General features: G+C 49.8%; 3 protein-coding genes across 4 annotated transcripts; all 3 read right to left on the reverse strand.

Moving 5' to 3' along the window:
- Positions 1–1,619: 1,619 nt before the first annotated feature.
- On the reverse strand, positions 1,620–8,391 carry LOC144091543 (adhesion G-protein coupled receptor G2-like). Its single transcript, XM_077623967.1, has 14 exons — positions 7,783–8,391; positions 7,578–7,714; positions 7,352–7,508; positions 7,134–7,283; positions 6,939–7,061; positions 6,821–6,866; positions 6,645–6,748; positions 6,429–6,553; positions 5,980–6,351; positions 5,620–5,906; positions 5,039–5,140; positions 4,852–4,962; positions 3,574–4,795; positions 1,620–1,698 (listed from the first exon to the last, which is right to left on the reverse strand). Exons 1-13 carry the CDS (start codon positions 7,897–7,899, stop codon positions 4,689–4,691), a joined length of 1,938 nt encoding a protein of 645 aa, XP_077480093.1. The 5' UTR covers positions 7,900–8,391; the 3' UTR covers positions 1,620–1,698; positions 3,574–4,688.
- LOC144092136 (uncharacterized) lies at positions 7,901–11,579 on the reverse strand. The gene is made up of 6 exons (XM_077624924.1): positions 10,998–11,579; positions 10,341–10,432; positions 9,856–10,181; positions 9,527–9,785; positions 8,797–9,458; positions 7,901–7,957 (listed from the first exon to the last, which is right to left on the reverse strand). Exons 1-6 carry the CDS (start codon positions 11,024–11,026, stop codon positions 7,901–7,903), a joined length of 1,425 nt encoding a protein of 474 aa, XP_077481050.1. The 5' UTR covers positions 11,027–11,579.
- Positions 11,580–11,731: 152 nt separating this feature from the next.
- On the reverse strand, positions 11,732–17,568 carry ptchd1 (patched domain containing 1). 2 transcript variants are annotated; one of them, XM_077623963.1, is made up of 6 exons: positions 17,448–17,568; positions 16,897–17,381; positions 15,602–16,289; positions 14,625–14,806; positions 14,205–14,553; positions 11,732–13,357 (listed from the first exon to the last, which is right to left on the reverse strand). In XM_077623963.1, the coding sequence occupies exons 1-6, from the start codon at positions 17,464–17,466 to the stop codon at positions 12,246–12,248; spliced, it is 2,835 nt and encodes a 944-aa protein (XP_077480089.1). In that variant the 5' UTR covers positions 17,467–17,568; the 3' UTR covers positions 11,732–12,245. The 2 variants fall into 2 exon arrangements, with proteins under 2 accessions (XP_077480089.1, XP_077480088.1); XM_077623962.1 differs by having other exon boundaries at positions 14,205–14,806.
- Between the last annotated feature and the right edge of the window lie 239 nt (positions 17,569–17,807).

Raw genomic sequence — 17,807 nt, forward strand, 5'->3', positions numbered from 1 at the left:
CGTATCTGGGCTCCCTCCCGCCGCTTAAACGGACCCCCGGCCGCGGCCGTTCGGCATTTATCGAACGTTTTTTTACGGCCTTTACAATTTCATCACGTCTGGGCTCCGGCGCGCGATAACGATCGGAGGTTCGCGCGATTCTGATCGTTACGCCGGACGCGGAAAGCTCCTTCCTCTGCGGTTTGAAGCCTGCAATCTTGTTGTTGCGGTCTCGCTGCGTGTTAAACGACGTTCCTTAGAGAGCTATTTCTAGAAAAGCTCGCTATTTGGGGAGAATGTCACTCGCTTGTCAAAGTCTCTTTCGGCAATAATCGTGTGAAAGGAGAACTTCCAGAATGGAATTCCCGGGCCTAGACGTCACAATACCTGGCAGAAATATTCGTCTCGGTTTACCACGCTTTATCAAACAATATTAGCTCAACGGCGCCCTCTGCAATTCCCTGATTTCAGTTTAATGGGCATCTCTATTGACTTTTTGTCATTCTGTCGGGGCTTTTAAAACGAGGAAACTGAGTTAAAATAGAACGAGGCGTTTCTCACGTGGGATGTGGAACGGCAACATTAGCAAAATGCTATTTTAAATGACTTACCGTGCGAGATTGGCAATAAGCATGAAAGGACTTACCTTAGGACTTACCTTCGGTCATCGTCGTCATATATAATCATCATTTATTCACACAATAAAATGACATAAATGCAACAAACTGTCTCGCAAACTACATACTATGCTGTAATGCAGGGGTCGGGAACCTTTTTGACGAAGAGAGCCACAAACAATTCATATTTTCCAATGTTATTCCTTGTGAGCCATACTACGAATTTAAAAGTCAAAATACATACATTTAAACGAAGCCTTTTCATTTTTTTTTTTTTTGTAATTTCACCACTTTTAAAGCGGAAAGAACTGAATATTTTTTTTAAAGATTCTTATACTGTTGCTAATCAATGAGAGGATGCATTCCATAAGAGTCTACTGCAAAAAAATGAAGATTAAAACAAAAACAAAATGAAGATTAAAGCAGTTCTCAATGTAATATCTCAGTTCTGTCAACAGCGATTTCCATATTTTAGCTCACAGGTTGGCAAAGAGCCAGATGCACCCATCAAAAGAGCCACATGTGGCTCCCGAGCCATAGGTTCCCTACCCCTGCTGTAATGTATTAGCTCATGATGTAATAATGTCATTCATGTAGTGGATGTTGTGATGAATTCAATTACGGGGGTTCTGTTTTCCCTACCACTGACAATGAACACAATGTACAGATGTATGCACCTACCTTACAATATAGAATGGACAGGTGTGTGCACCTACCTTTGAAGAGAAGATGAGGACCCCAAATAGGGTCTTGAATTGAGTGTGTATATGTTGTGATGAACGGGGCCAGAATACATATATCAAACAATATGCAGGGCAGATGAGGGCCAAAATTGTGTGTGCAATTCCGGGCAAAAGGGGCTGGGGGTGGCAGTGACATTTTAAGGGGCAGGGTCATTAAAAAGTGGGCAGTGAATATGTCCTATTTCTTTCCAAGGTACAGAACCCCCTCAACAATACACTTAAAAACAAATCCTGTATTCTAAAGCCTATCAACGCTTAAGATGAATTTTTTGTTCACTCACCGCTCGAGCAGATCGGCGTTCTTTCCGGTGGTCCACCGCCAACGTTTGCGGGACCTCCACCGCCTGTTTTCTGGCCACCTTAAAACATTAATGACATGTTAGAAACAAGCATGATCCATGACAGGTGTTGTGTAGCACATCAGAAAGAGGATGTTTGATGAAATATGGATGTTTGGCCTTTGCTATCAGACCTATGGACAAGTTTTGAATAATATATTAGGACGTCTAGATTTAGCGCGTGTTGTCTCATGCTCAATTTCCTCCTCGATCACAGGCCACAAGCATTATTTTCGTCATTCAAACGCTTTGAAAATGAGATAAATCGCTCAAGGGCTACTTAGAGGTAGGAAAAAAAATGCTAAATGGCGAGCGCGGAGATGTGCGCGCCATCAATCTTCCTCCACTCAACGTTTTTTTTCTTCTATTCATTCCGCCCCGCTAGCGTCATTTCATTTGTCGTTCCACTCGAGTGCAAATTGGTGTCGTGACGCGGCCGCCGGCGAGCGCGTCGGGAATGTGGCGATCGACGCGGTGGGGCGACGGGAAAGCCTCGTCTTTTGCCGACGTGGCGAAAGCTGAAAATGGAACGAGATTCCAAAGAAGCCGAGAGACTTTAGTCATTCATTACTGATAATTGACTTTTTGCTTTGACATGAATCAAATTTGTATGTAGAGCAACACTTCTCATTTTCTACACCTTCAGAATAGCGCCCTCTATCGCAGGGGTGTGAAACTTTTTTGACGGAGCGCTAAAAACAAATTATATTTTTAAATGTTATTCTTTGAGAGCCAAAAGTAAAAATACATGAAAATGTGTGCAGCATTATTTTAAGAACATTATGATGTTGACTAGTTGTTATGTTGGCTAATTATTACTTATGTATTGATTATGTATTTATTATTTATTTATTTGCTGCTGTTGTTATTCGTGTACTTCCCAACTTATTTATGTTGTTGACTACTTATTTATTGATTATTTATTTGGCTGTTTGTTTGTTATTGTTATTTTTGCACTGCATGGTGAAGCTTTAAATCTCATTATACTTGTATAATGACAATAAAAGCATCCAATTCAATGATGCTAATCAATGAGTATAAATGAGAGTATGCATTCACAAAGGAGTCTAAAAAAAATATGATTAGAGCGATACTAGAGCTACATTTTAGCTTACAGGTTAAGTCATCATAGGAACCACATATGGCTCGCGAGCCATAGTTTCCCTACCCCTGCTCTATCCCTTTGTTATTGATGCAGTCAGTCAACCTCGGTTTCTAAGCAACAACAAAAAAACATCAGCCGACGATAATGGAAGTTTGAAGGCGGTCGCTCGTTCTGTACGGTTGATTCCCAGCCTTGGATTGAAGAGCTTTTCACTCTGAGCGTCGCTTTAACGAGTCCCGGGTGGGAGTGGAGTACCGGAAGTCCAATGGGGGACCGGGATGTAATCCGTTCAGGCCTCGTGCTAGCTGGCGTGTTACGCCAAAACGCTTAGCAGTCGAGTGGGAGCGAGAAATCATTGATACGGAAAGAGCCGTTGGGGCAAGGACCGCAATCACAAGCGTAACTGCCGTAGCCTTGCACTTCCTCAGATTTTAATCAGACAGGTCAGATGGACACGTTGGGGGATTGTTAGACCTTGACGGGTGTTGACGCTTTACTGAGGGATAGAAAGTTTAAGCCCTTGACAGCAAAAAATTGTAGAGTAACTCATGGCCTGCTATTAAGAGCAATAGAGTTCCAAGTGATTTTGACTGGGAGGGCTGGAAGTCAAAACCAATTGGCTGTCAATGGCAGCGAAACAATTGTAGTCATTCATCCCAATTGAAATGGATTTGATGTGGTTCAGTAACTGGACTTGAGTTAGGATTTAAAAATAGTGCAATTGTGATTCAACTTACAAGTAGATAATCAAATGAAACATGAAATAATATATAATAATAGGTTCAAATTACCCATTCATGTTGTTTTCTTCATATAGCTTCATATTTTTCATCATTTCATGTTCCAGGAATTCCTAAAACAAAACAAAAAACATGTTTTTGATATCGTTCCATTTGCATGTTAGCTTTTAAGACAATTTTAAGGAATTGTAGCATTTCGTTTTTATGACTACGACGCCTTGTGTGGAAAAAAGAAAATACAAAAGACACAACTGATGTGGGATAATTCATATCTAATAATAACATAAATAAGAATATTCAAGTCAAAACTTGGTCAATACATAGTTAACGGCCACGTTTCATTACGACGTTCGTAATTATATAAACTTAAACGCAACATTCATGACCGTCAGTATGTTTACACGACTAATGAAGAGAGTAACTAATTAAAATGACATAAAATACACATTAGCAAGCATACCCATGTGTATACACACTCATTTTAATAGCGAATTGTTTGCGTAAAATGCGACGTTGGCAAAACTAGACATAACCAACAGGTACGCCGCAAAACCGTTTTTTTTCTAACTAACTTATCATTTGAAATCACAAATTATGTCCGAAAAGTGCTTATGCGACAAATAACTTACAGTAATTGCATTATGTTGTTGTAGAAGACAGTAAATAACATTGTTGCGGGATTGAGATAATTAAAAAGAACACCTGTGTTAGTTCAAACGCACTTCCTGTTTTTCTTCTTCGCGCAAACACAACAAAGAGGTATATCTCCCCCTAGCGGTTGACCATATAATTACAACCAGTATATTTTGGGACGAACATTTCCATCGTATTGAAAAAGGAGCTGACAAAATTAGATTTACTTAAATAGCAGGTTATTTTAAATGTGGAATGATATAAATGTATTAATTCAAGACTTTTGCTGGAAAAGACTCAACAATTTGAAGTCGCAGGAGTTAAGGAATGGAGAATAAAGTGGTACATTGTATAATAAAATGTCATTCAGAATCTCAGCACTTGATAAACATGAGCATGCAAACGTTGATCAAAAAAAAGTCAGACTAATGAACTTAAAACTTCTGATGAATTTAATTATATTATTTGCAAAGGATATAACTGTATTTCAACTGGATGCCGTTTATTCCAGCAACCTAAAAGCAGTCTTGCTGTTATCTAGTTGAAGCATCCAAAATTTCGGCAGTCTTTCTCTGAAACTCATTGAGGACCACGTCGCAACCAGAACCTTCTGACACTCCGCTATCGGCAAAAGCTGAACCTGCAGAGACGAGAACATTAAAAACCTCGATCCCAGCCTCGTAGATGCATACCTACCGCTACTATTGGTACAGTTGCTGACGAGCGAGGAACTCCGAGAGGCCAGCTGGCGGGCCGAAGACGTCACAGAGAGGTTACGCTTCTCCCGAGTGGCCGTCCGACTCCATTCTGCAACAATTTTAGACATCACTTCCCTGTTTTCCAGGTTTTTTTTCAACTGTGTCTAAAAAAAGCATGGAATCACCTGAATTTTCAGCCAATCGCAAACGCCCGCAGCACAGGTATGTTCTCCACTGCCTGCGAACGTTCTCCTTGCAGGCGCAGTGGAACACAAAGACAAAAAAACCTACAGGAAGGGATTCATACATCATTTCTATACATATTATGCACATCATACAGGTTTCAGGTGTCTCTAATTCTGGTACTGTTTGAATTTAAGGTTTCTATGCTAGCACGCTAGGACTAGTGCTGAAAACCAATAGCTAAAGTGGATTTTAATTTGTTTTTAATGATTCTAGAGATCTCGTTTATAAAGAAAATGTTTTTTTCTGGTTTCAGACAGGCTATGAACACATCTTTAGGACTTGTGTCACTGATTTTGCTACAACTCTCTCTTTGTAGATGCTGGACAGTGTAGGTAAGGGGCAGTTGATGATTTTTTGCTTTGTGTAGAAAGATGCGATGACGTAGCTTTTTAGTGTTAGTTTGGAGGATGAAACTATTTTTGAATCTGCGGGATGTTTCTTTGTAAATATTCCAGATGGGAAAAAAAACATTTGTGATTTAGACTGAGATTTTGTGACATAATTTAGGTGTCGTAATAACCTTGTAGCGAGTTAAAAACGGTGAAGAGGTACACAAAGGGCAAGTAGAGCGGCCCCCAGGCGAACAGCGCGAATCCCCAAGCGAGTCCGAGCAGCGCCACCAGCCCGGCGATGCTTCTCAAGTCGGCCACCAGTCCGCGATGGGGCGACTGGTTATGCGGGTTCTGCTTCTTGATGCGCCGCAGCTGCGCCATGACCACCCCGAAGACCAGCAGGCAAGAGGCGAACACCACCAGGAAATATGCCACCACGCCCACGTAGAATGCTACGTCGCTACGTAGCCAGCAGCTGTGAGATTTTTTTGAAAAGTGAATGAAAATGCGGATAAAAGTGCTGAGATGACGACGACGGGAGGACTTACAAGTCACCACCCGAAGCGCCGTCCTCGTACCGTCCGTAAGAAACCAGACCGTAGTTATCTTTGTCCACCGAGATGACCACCACCACCACCAAGGCCGGAATCCCCCAGCCAATGAGCGAGAACTTTAGCATGTATCTGCTGAGGTAGGGCGTGAAAACCCGTACGATGCTCAAGTACATGTGCAGGGCTTCCAGCCCCGCCCACGTGAAGGACGTGAGCAGGAAGTAGTGCAGGAAGAAAGCCGTGCTGACGCAAAGTCCGCGGGCCGGGTATCGAGCCAGCCAACCGTCGAGGAGGTACGCCAGGTTGAGGAGGAGGAGCGAGGAGCAGAGCTGGACCAGAATTTTGGCGGGGATGTCGCGAAGTAACTTCCTGTGAGGTCGCAAAGGAAATGGACTTGTGATGAATTAACTCGCTTCGTTTATGGCTGTCCGTTTAATCAGGCTTACGCAAAACAAAGGTAGGTCAACAAGGTGGCGGCGAGGAAAATGGAGGAAAGTCCGCATCCCATGTAAGTGACAAAGGTGAGAATTTGGGCCTGATGGGGGTCGATAATCCCGCCCCTGGAGAGGTCCTGATAGAGAACGTGTCGTGGATTGGTTATTAGGAAAATATTGAATTCTGCGTTTGTCCAATTTTGTCAAACGGATAAAATACGCCCTGACCAGCAGTATAGCGAAGGCAGTGAGGTGGTTGCAGCTGCACGTGGTCCCCCACCAGGTGGCGCTCACCACCACGCATCCGTCGGAGCTCCAACCGCCTCCGCCGCCTGAAAACAGAACCCAAAACACTTCACCTGAAAGCATTTCCAATCTAATCTCTGTTTTAATAAGCCACTCACCGTTCACATCAAAGTCCCAAAAGACGCAAATCGCCTTGGAGTTTACCTGCCGATCAAAGAGAAGACAAGACGTTAAAAAAAAACGGGCTCAACCATTTTACTGCTCGGGGCAACTCACGTTTACATGTGGACTGTTTCGGATGGTGAACCGAATGTTGTCGCTCAGGTTGCCGATGGACATGTTGCTAATGCTGGATGCTAACACGGGGCTGACCGCGGTTTGATTGCTCAACGTCGAGTCCTGGAATCAAGACACAGGTTTTGTGTCGTAATTGGATCCGTTAAGACGAATACGTTGAGCAGAAGAAAGCACCTGGAATAGGACGGGTTTGGTATAGAAGGTGAACTGGACCCTGTCAATCTGCTTTTTCTCATCGTCGCTCATGGCCGCCGTGATGGAGGACGGCAGATAGACAGAAGCCGCGGTGGAATCCCACTTCCTGGCGCCGACGGCGCCCTCCATCTGTAGGGAAAAAACTAACGAGTCAGCGTTTTGTCGTCGCCGTACGAGAACGACTACGGCGTCGCTACCTGTACATCGCCGGTGCCGAAGATGTTAAGCCAGGTCTCGGGAAAATCGCTCCCGTTCACTTTGCGGACGGCCAGAACCAGAGAACGGGACGGGACGACGGCGGGGACGTCGCCGACCAGCAACTTGAGGGTCAAGTCCTCGACCAAGTTGATCAGCCTATTGAAATGAAATGAACATTTTCTGGTTCATTTGTTTTTAAAAGGGACATATTTGCGTGAACGGTACTTGATGCAAGACGCGACGAGGGCTAGAGGATCGCAGTCCATCAGGTTGCTAACAATTCCCACGATCTTCTCGGCCAACGCTTCCGAAACAGTCGGCGCGTGCACAAGTTGTTCCAGTTCCCACACCAGTTGCGCCACCTGCCATGTCAACCGTGGCATTAAGATTTGGTGGAACCACGTTTGGTTCTTTAGGATTCGGTTCTTACCTGAGAGGAGTTGAGCTGAGATGGATCCCAGGTTCTTTCCAGGAGTATCTTCGCTTGCTCTTCCAGGTTTTTCACAGTGTTGATACCCGAAGGCGGCGCCGTAGTCGTTTCGTTCATCTCACCATTTAGGGAAGCGACGTTGTTGCTTGGCGAAAGTTCGGTCGTGGTCAGAATCCTTGCCAAAAGTTCACGGGGGGCTCCAATGGTTGTATTTAAAACCACTTCCGCGTCGGAATCTTTGAGGGTGGATACTGAGAAGGCGTTGTCGCGATCGTGTGTCGTCGGGTGGCCAAAAGATTTGGGGGAAACTGTCGTAAAGTTGAATGGCGATGTGTCTTTGATGAGGTGTCTTGCTGTAGTTTCATTCAAGTTTATCGTGAGTGTCGTTGTGACGTATGGGGTTGGGTGGTTGTCGTAGACTACTTTGGGTGTCGTCGTGACATCAGCGGATTCCGAAAATTGCGTACTTGGGTTGGTAGGCGGGGTGTCTTGGAGAGGTATTTTTGTTGCTAGTGTTGTTAAATTGGCTTTCGGTGGGTATTTTGTGTGCGTTGTTGATGTTATTGTAAGTGGTTGTACTTGGCCGGCTTGGGATGTGTCGTTGATGAGGGGTGTTATTACTGAAGTCAAATGGTTGGCAAGTGTTTTGTCAGTAAGAGTAGTAGGAGTATTAGTACGTGTTAGTGGGCGGTTGGCTGGTGACGTGTCTTTGATGAAGGTTGTTATCGTTGTGGAAGTGTTATCAGATTTGTTGTTGTCATGCCTGACACTAAGTGGGGGCTGTTGGTGGGCTTCTGACGTGTCTTTGATGGAAGGTGTTACAGCGGTTACATTGGAGTTAAGTGGATTAGTCATAGTGAGTGGTAGTAGTGACGTGTCTTTAATGAGGGGCGTTATGGTACTTAAATTGGACTCAAGTATTTTATTAGTCATAGTTGTCGTAGTTGTATTAGTAATAAGTGGTAATAGTTGCTGGGATTGTGCCGTGTCTTTGAAGGCTGTTTTTGTATTTACTGGAGTGACTTTGTACTCACGCGGGTTGGCCGATGGCGGTAAAGAATTAGTGCTGACCTTGTATGCCATTTGCTCATTTGGAAGTTGGGTGGCATTTTTGAGTGTAGTTTGGGTGCTATATTCCGATGTCAAAGATGGTGTCGCTAAGTTGTAAAGTGATGGGTGTTTGAGGAGGGGTGGTACTGTCCTGGAAGTAGTTATGTTGTTGTCAAGGACGTTGTCGGAAGATGCGGGTAAAATTTGCGTCATGATGTTGACGGTTGTGTCATTTGGAACGTGAACGTTGTAGCGTGTCGTCTTAATGTAGGCTGATGAAGATGACGTCGTGGTAAGGTAAGAGTGTGACGTGTCATTGAGGAAGGCTGGAGTCCAATTTTTCAGTAATACATTGTTAGCCGATGTTAATAAGCGCGCACGTGTCGGTGATCTACTTGAAATGGGATCAAAGAGCGGCGCTGAACTGGGAGCCGGAGATGTGATGCCATCCAAGCCGGTGGCGGGAGATGATGACGTGGCGATGTCCCTTATGGGATCAGCGGCGGGGAATTTGACTCCCAGGTGGCCACCAGGTGACGCCGCGGTCGACTGAGAATCGCTGTGGCGGCTATCGGTCGATGACGTCGAAGGGGAGGAGGTGGAGCCTCCATATTCTGGCGTCTCCGCTAAAAACCACAAAGATGCAGGTTCAAAATTCAGTGTGCCAACTCGTCTGGCCAAAAAAGGGACTGACCACAGGGGAGGTGGGGGTCCATCTGCCGAGCCCGGGGGCTGGTGACGCCCCAGAAGCGGGAGTTCCAACCCACCACGCCGCCGTCCTCGCAGGCGCCGCGACGGGCCAGGTCGTCCCACACGCGGAACATGTAGATCTCCACCTTGCCCAGGGCGGCGCCGGGTGGACGCCGGCGAGGACGGCAGCCCAGCCACAAGGACCCCGACGGGGGGACGGCCCGGGCCACGACCGTCCGCTTGGCCACCAGACGGCCGGCCAGCTGAAAACCAGAAGATGTCGTCGGTTAGGACGGAACCGGGGTCAGTTCGAGTGGCGTGGCGTGGCGTTACCTCCAGACTGAAGGAGTTCCCGCCGACGTCCCTGCGCAGACACACCCTGTGCCAACGTCCCGTGGCCAGACTGACGTGGAAGCGGTGCCGGACCCCCAGCAGCCACCCGTACAGCGCGCCCCCGTCGCCCTCCAGGCCCAGTTCGGGTTTGGGGGCATGCGGCGAGCTGTAAGAGAAGCCCACCCACGCTCCGGGAGCCATCACCCGGACATCGAGACAAACGCTCATCTGGGAGAGCGACGGGAGCGGAGTGCTGTCCTGCAGGGTCCAGTGGTCCTCGCAGCCGTTCAGCACCGCCTTGGTGTCACCCAGGAAGTAACCCAATGCTTTGAGAGAGGACACAAAACGTGGGTTTTCCGCCAAAGCCAACGAAAAGGCAAGCAAGCGGCAAAAACATTTCAAAATGTCCTATTTCAAGGCCACCAAATGATGCCTCCAACTGGTTTAGCTCCAGAGCTGGACTGGGTGGGAAGGGGAATTTGTACCTGTGACTGGAGAAGCTCCCAAACAGAAGCCGACGAGGATTCGGAGGAAAAGGGACCTCCGTCTTTCTTTTGGTCGCCAACGGCTCATTTTTCTGGGAACACAAAAGTATCTGGATTAGGGCGATTGACCCATGGTGAAAACCGCCAATGGATCAATCAAATGTCTGGTTTCGATGGTTCCTGGCGTGACCAATCGGAGTGCTCGGGGCCAGGCTATTAGAGTCCTGAAGTCACCGTGACCAAGACTTTTGCGAGAAACCCTCGAGACCTGGTCCCACCAAACATCAGATGACATGCTTGGATTCGCGCAATGTCTTCAACAGGTGACCTTAAATTGGATTCTTCAGGGAATCCGACACCACGACTCCCGAATATTATGATCAGATTTCTCTTCTCCGGTGTCTGGGATCCCAACACCTCGTAGCCGGCCCCCAGACCCCGGGGCAGAGGTGCCACCGCCAAGGCCGCGTTCACGTTTCCATCACTGGCGGGCTATTGTTCGCCACTTCATTGTCCCGAACAAGTCGAGCCTCTCGCTCGGTATTGGGCCGTATCGCGTGACAAAATCTCACCGTCTCGTGTGAACGCCCGGTCACGCTATGTTTACCTTTTGGCCAAAGGTAAACGAGATGATAAGGGGAAGAAAAATGGTTTTACCTGATTGTTTTGGCGCGCCTCGGCTGCATTTTGTTCCGAGTCGGAGAAGAAGTTTCGCCATGTGGACGTCTTTGCCGAGTGAACGGAGGAACTGAGTTGCGCTCTTCAATCAAAACGACTTGTCTGTCGGATAGATGCCGTTGGGGGGGCGGTGGCAGTATGGGGGCGGAGTCGCTCCGCCCATTCCTACTTCATCTCTTAGCATTGGTCATCTGGAAAACAACTGTGTCATAGAAAATGCAATTTCTAGCATGACTTTCTCATAAGTTGGGGGCGTTTTCAGGTCACTCGTTAGGACATTGGGATTTTTTTTCTGTACATTTTTGGGCCCAAAGTCTACAATTTTATCTTGTTTTTATCGTCTAAAGGTTTTTTCAGTTGAGTGGAGTTCCCAGCATGACTGGAGGGAAACAGCTGTGGCTACAGGATGCAGGTCCAGACGGTTCCTGGATGGAGTATTAAGTCTTGATTTGACTCTGCTCAAGTATGCGAGAAATGATAAAGGCAGCAATGTTATCGTGCCTGGGGCTGAGCGACCAATGGGATTCCTGGTGGAGAAAGACTCTAAAAAACACATTTCAGGCGGTCATTTTGGGGGAAAAAAGCTAACATCTACTGCGGGAAGTCAACTCAAGAGGGCGCGGAAGCTCACCTGAGACGTCAAATGTTTCGAGTAGTACATGTTTCTGTAATGATGATAATAGCAAATCAAGAAACATTTGGAGTAGCAAAAGTTGGAGCTTCTTTCTGACTTTAATTTGTCCCACATCAGAGTAGAAATACACAAGTGGGGCAAATGTATTGGGACACTGAAAGCAAGCGAAAAGCTCGGCTCTTTGCTCATTTTGGGCCGCGGAGCGACCAATCTGTCGCCTTGGGAACATCCCTCCTAGACGTGAAAACATGGCTTCTTACAAGATGGAATTGGGAACACATGATTCTTATTTGGGATGCGTAAGGCTGGATTTTCAATCTTGACGGAGACACACATCCAATCCACTCCATGCGGGAACATCAATTTGCTGGCACAGCAGGCTCACACTTCAAACGGATTGGTCATCGACGAATGAGTGACAAACTCATTTCCATCGACCTCTACCAAAATGGCCGCCGAGCCACGTCACGTTAAAATGAAGCACGCTAGCACGTCTAAGGCGGGAAGGACGGGATCGAGGAAGTCTCTGGGCCAGAGCTGCATGATTTTCATTTTCTTTTTTTGAATCTGATCGGTCGCCACGGACACCGTATTTAAATGGCGCTCAGACGGTGGTGATCTGGTCGACCACCGGAGCGCCGTCCATCTCCACGCATTCCACCTCCCGGCGGGGCGCGTCCTCCGCCTCGCCCCGCCGGCTTCGGCTCTTGGACGGCGGCAGGAAGGTGAGCAGGGCGGGCAGGAAGGCCAGCGCGTGCAGGGCGGAGCATCCGGCCGTCAGCGCCAGGCAGCGGAAGAGCGTGCGCGTCAGGTTGGAGCGCACCGAGCCCACCGGCGCCAGGGCGGCGCCGTAGCACAGGAAGGCCTGGAGCGAGGGGACGCCGTGGCGCTCCAGGGCCAGGCGCACCCAGCGGGTGCGGCCCTCGCCACGGCCGGCGGCGAAGCCGCACAGCAGCGGCGCGCTGCAGTCGGCGGCGTGGCCCAGGGCCAGGATCAGGCAGGGCACCGACACGCAGTCTAGCTCCACCCCCCACAGCGTCATGAAGCCCACCACGCCGAACTGGACCGAGAGGAGGGTGAGTCCCAACCACGCCGAGACCAGGGGCTCCACCACGGCCAGGGAGGCCACGCCCAGGAGGAAGAGGACGGCCAGCAGGGAGTGGCGTAGCGGCGAGCTGACGGCGGCGGCGTAGCGGTCCAGGTAGACGAAGGACGGGTTGAAGATGAGGAAGCGCACGCGGGACGTGAGCGACAGGCGGCGCAGGGTGTCCAGCAGCGTCGACATCTCCCGCCGCTTGTTCTCCGTGGTCTTGGCGGCCAGGAAGATGCGGGACGCCGCCACGTCGGGCTCCTCGCCGGGGCCCCGCTCGGCGAAGATGATGTCGTCGGCAAAGTGGGCGAAGCGGGGCTCGCGCAGGAAGTCCAGGCGGAGCGTGCGGGTGAAGTTCTCCCGCGGCGGGGCGGCCGACTGGTTGCGCTCCGCCAGGTAGGCCAGGTAGGACTCCAGCCAGCTGATGCGCTGGAAGCCCTTGGCGTACTCCAGCAGGTCGCCCTGCACCGTGGCGTTCCAGTAGGGGGCGCTCTCGTAGATGTAGAAACCGATGACGGGGGAGTAGGAGCTGAAGTAGCGCTGCTGGGCGCGGGCGTACGACACGGTGGCCGTGTCCGTGGCCACCAGGGCGCTGGGGTCCGAGCCTTGGGCCACCTGAAGACCAAAGGCAGAGGCTCAAAACCGATCCTGCCGTTCGGAAAGAAAATTAACTCACTGACAGTAACAATAAATGTAGGAGTTGCTCTCATTTGATATTTGTCATTTGTAGTCGTTTCTGTGTGATATCCTTCATTGTAGTATATTAGCATTAAGCTAACAGGTTTTTGTCTGCTTAAGTGCTTTCTACCAACTTTAATTTACTAAATATTAGTGTTCCACCGATGCCATTTTTTTTCAGTGGTTGAGATCTCCCAGTTATTTCTTAGTACTCCTCAGTAACCGTGACTGGACGTTTGGTCGCCCGGACGTTTGGTCGCCCGGACGTTTGGTCGCCCGGACGTTTGGTCGCCCGGACGTTTGGTCGCCCGGACGTTTGGTCGCCGGACGTTTGGTCGCCCGGGTGAATATAATTTTGCAAGCTGGTTTCAACAGTAGATATTTAGATATTAAACTCTCTCTCTCATGAATATAATTTTGAGAGCTGGTTTCAACAGTAAACTCTGTCATGTTGTCAAACGTCCGGCGACCGAACATCCGGCGACCAAACGTCCGGCGACCAAACGTCCGGCGACCAAACGTCCGGCGACCAAACGTCCGGCGACCAAACGTCCGAGTACCCTCAATAATGAAGACATTAGCATTTTAGTAAGGTATTGGCACAATAACTATAAAATATGTCCTGAGGAGCCTTCTGGCTTTCAAGACTGGTCTCGGTCTCCAGGCTTTAAGGGTGTCGGTTCTGATCTCGACTCTGGTATCGGGCAGGTCTCCCTCGATCTGGAGCGCCCTCGGCCCATCTACGATCACGGCGACGTGTTGCCCGTTAGCATTAGCGTCTTACCTGCAGGAAGCCCATGAGCCCAAAGGAGACGTAGACCAGGTAGAGGAGCACCACGAAGGGCTTGACGTAGGTGTTGGTGATCCAGTCGGCGTAGCAGCGCCTCACGCAGCCCAGCAGCAGATGCGAGTCCCGGGGACGGGCGTCCGGGGGGTCGGCCCGGACGTAGGTGCGGGCGTGCGGCAGCCGAGGCGACCCGGAGGCGCCCTGCGCCTCGTCCTGGTAGCGCGTGTACATGAGGCAACGGTACCAGGCCGGCTTGGAGTCCAGCCGCTCCCGTCGGGGCACCCGTCGGCAGAAGCAGCCGTGCCGGTAGCCCGTCTCCAGGTAGCCGGTCAGGACCAGGCAGGAGCTGTAGAAGGACAGCGTGTAGGCGTAGCTGACGCCCACCGCCAGCGCGGCGGCGCGGCAGAAGAGGCGCACCGCCTCCATGTTGGTGAGCGGTGAGGCGGCCAGGCCCAGCGTGGCCAGGTGGAGCGCCGTGGAGCCCGTAAAGCGCGGCATGACGTCGCCGAAGACGCTGGCCACGCGCTCCCTCACGTGTTGGTCTTCGCGGGTGCGTCGCCACGACGACAGCATCTCGAAGGAGCCGAACAGGCCGTGACCTGCGGCGGGGACAAAATATTTCAAACACTTTCTTATCCAAGTCAATGGGGAGGTGTCGGAAAACTTTTGATTTCAGGTGGAATTAGAAAAAAATGACAAATATTTTACCAGTAGGGAAAAAAACATCAATTTTAGATTCTCAAAAACTACATACAAGATTAAAATTTGATTTATACTATAGATGTAGGCGGCCTGGTGGATAAGTGGTTAGCCCGTCGGCCTCACGGTGGGGGACCTGGGTTCAAATCCAGATCTGCGTGGGTTTTCTCCAGGTACTCCAGTTTCCTCCCACATTCCAAAGACATGATCGAACACTCTAAATCACGTGTGTCAAAGTGGCGGCCCGGGGGCCAAATCTGCCATGCCGCATCATTTTGTGTGGCCCGGGAAAGTAAATGATGAGTGCCGACTTTCTGTTTTAGGATCAAATTAAAATGAATATAGATCTATATTAAATTTCCTGATTTTCCTTTTTAAATCAATCATTGTAATTTTGTAATTAATTTTTTCTGTGTTTTTAGTTCAAAAATCATTTTGTAAAATCTAAAAATATATATAAAAAAGCTAAAATAAACATTGTTTTAGATCTATTAAAAAAACCTGAATATTCAGGGCTTTTAATCCATTTATATAAAAAAATATCTAAATATATCTAAAATTGTCCAGCCCACGTGAAATCGAGTTGACGTTAACGCGGCCCGCGAACCAACCCGAGTCTGACACCCTTGCTCTAAATGATCTCTATATGATTGGCGTTCCCATGGATTCACTCAAGACGGCCAGTTTGGACTCACCCAGCACCACGAAAGGTATCCCCAAGTAGGTGGAGTTATAGGTGGATCCGCTGAGGTTGAGGATCCCGGCGGCCGTCAGCCCCGCCAACGCCACGGACAGCAACGCCAGCACGCCCAACCACGGCTTGGAACGCACGCAGTCCCGCATGGAGCAGCACAGCACGGCCAGGGCGCCGCACAACCCCAGGCCGGCCAACAGGGGGCCCCGCGCCAGCACCGAGGAGAACTGGAAGTCGGCGCGCAGCGACGCCGACGTGGCCGGGTAGAGCGCCAGCCGCGGGTGCAGCGCGGCGAACCGCCGCAGCCGGGCGCAGAAGGCCTCCTCCCACTGGGCGGCGGCGCCCTCCGTCGGGCCGCCGCGCGCCCGCAGGTAGTAGGTGAGCTGGAGCGCGCGGGCCGAGCGCACCTCTTGACCGTCGCCGGGCCAGGTTTGGACGCCGCCCAGCTGGTGGCCGATGTAGGCGCGGCGGCCGTCGGCCAGCGAGGTGATGGGGTAGCGCAGCGGGGGCGCCGGCGCCGAGCGGTTGGCGTCGGTCTTGGCGGCCATCTCCTCCAGGGCGCGGATGACGTCGTCCACGATGCAGGCGTTTTTGTCGTCCGGGAGGCACAGGTGCGAGAAGGAGTAGTTGAAGCTGCTGGGACCGCTAGGGGGCGCCGTCACTCGCATCTGGTAGATCAGGCGGTGGAGCTGAAAAGTAGTGTCGTCAATGGCGGTCAGTGTAAATGGTTCAATTGAGACCCCCAAAACTGATTTTGCATTTACCAGTCTAATGATCAATTATTGAAATTGGATGTATTGTTTTTATGCCAGTTGGAATTTTTTTAAATATTTTGAATAGGTCATTTTTTGATTTTTTTTTTTTTTTTTTAAATGTATAGTTACATTTTCTCCTATTTTTATTTTTGGAATGTATTTCTCATGATATGTATTTATTTATTTATTTAAATAAAATGTTTTAATGTTATATATTTTTGGAATGAATCATTTGAGCTTGAAAAGGATCGAAAAGTTAACGTGTGGGGGTTGCAGAGCACTCCACCCGTCGTTCCCGGTTGCCATGACAACGGGAGAGTGTTAAACTTCCACGTGCTTGGTTGCCTAGCAACAACCCCGACGGGGTTCTCCTTTAACCCCTCGGCTACCATTGATGGTGCGTACTTGCAACCGCTTCACATTTGTCAATTTTTGGTCAAATCTGTTATGTTCTTTTCCAAAATGTTGGATTTTTGGTGAGAAAAAAAATCCTGAAAGATAATGCGTTGCAAATTCTAATAAGACGTACGTACGCACGTACCTCGAGAACGTCGTCGAGGAGCGGCGACTCCAGGAGGTTCCCCCGGCGCGCGGCCACGATGACGCGCCCGTAGCGTCCGGGCGTCTGCAGGTCCGAGTAGAGGGCGTGTTTGGAGTGATTGAGGGGGAAGAGGCTGTCCACCAGGTTGCCCTCGATCTTGGCCAGGCTGTGCTTGGGCGCCAGCAGCGCCTGCACGTCGTCCTCCACGCGGTAGCGGCTGAAACTGGCGCCCAGCAGGACGGCCAGCAGCAGCGGCGCCGAGGCGAACAGAACCGGCTGGCCGGCCACCGAGCGCCCCAGCGCGCGGAAGCCCCCGCTCAGGCCGGCGTGCAGCGCCTGCCGCAGCATGGCGGCGGTGGCGGGCGGCCGACCGGGCTCCAGCCGCTCCCAGCCGGCCGACGCGGTGGCGGCGGCGGCGCCCGGCATCAGCTGCTCCTCGCCATCCCGAATCGGGGGCACGCGAGGCTCTCTCCGCCCGCAAATGACTCTAATACAAAGGAAGGAAAAAATGTTCAAAAATGACAACGCCATCCAAATGCCTTCGGTCCTACCTGATGCTGCAGCGGGCATCCCCCCGCAGACGGGCTTGCGTTCTCTCAGACCTTCCCCCGTATGAACTCTTAACTCGCTCGACCAAGCTTGTGTTTGTTGAGTTGTCGAATGGTCGCGTGCGTGCGCGCACCGTCCAGACATGTAAAAAAAAAAGGGTGGGGGCGCCTCAGAAGACCCCGGAAGCGGCGCAGGATTGGACCGATAATAGCGCCACTCTAGACGCTTGGATCACACACAATCTCCTTTTATACGGCTCCTGTTGGGTCTTAATAGTACGTAGCAGAATATGTTAAAAAATGGTTTTTACGTCAGGAAATCGTCCCAAAAGCAAGATTGGTGTTAAACGAGGGGTGTCCAAA

This window comes from Stigmatopora argus, chromosome 17 (genome assembly GCF_051989625.1).
Source record: "Stigmatopora argus isolate UIUO_Sarg chromosome 17, RoL_Sarg_1.0, whole genome shotgun sequence".
In the NCBI taxonomy this organism is placed as follows: domain Eukaryota; kingdom Metazoa; phylum Chordata; class Actinopteri; order Syngnathiformes; family Syngnathidae; genus Stigmatopora; species Stigmatopora argus.

Excerpts from the sequence above, each read along its gene's own strand:
- ptchd1 (XM_077623962.1), bottom strand. Across the intron at positions 16,290-16,896 it reads TCCTCGACGACGTTCTCGAG|CTCCACCGCCTGATCTACCA; the intron begins GTACGTGCGTAC and ends ACTACTTTTCAG. Across the intron at positions 14,807-15,601 it reads GATACCTTTCGTGGTGCTGG|GTCACGGCCTGTTCGGCTCC; the intron begins GTGAGTCCAAAC and ends TCCCCGCCGCAG.
- LOC144092136 (XM_077624924.1), bottom strand. The coding sequence starts at position 11,026 with ATGCAGCCGAGGCGCGCCAAAACAATCAG. Across the intron at positions 9,459-9,526 it reads GGACCCCCACCTCCCCTGTG|CGGAGACGCCAGAATATGGA; the intron begins GTCAGTCCCTTT and ends TGTGGTTTTTAG. Across the intron at positions 7,958-8,796 it reads GTGAGTACAAAGTCACTCCA|GATTCTGACCACGACCGAAC; the intron begins GTAAATACAAAA and ends ACTTTTGGCAAG.
- LOC144091543 (XM_077623967.1), bottom strand. The coding sequence starts at position 7,899 with ATGAACGAAACGACTACGGCGCCGCCTTCGGGTATCAACACTGTGAAA. Across the intron at positions 5,141-5,619 it reads CGTTTTTAACTCGCTACAAG|GTTTTTTTGTCTTTGTGTTC; the intron begins GTTATTACGACA and ends CCCTTCCTGTAG. Across the intron at positions 4,963-5,038 it reads GCGATTGGCTGAAAATTCAG|AATGGAGTCGGACGGCCACT; the intron begins GTGATTCCATGC and ends AAATTGTTGCAG.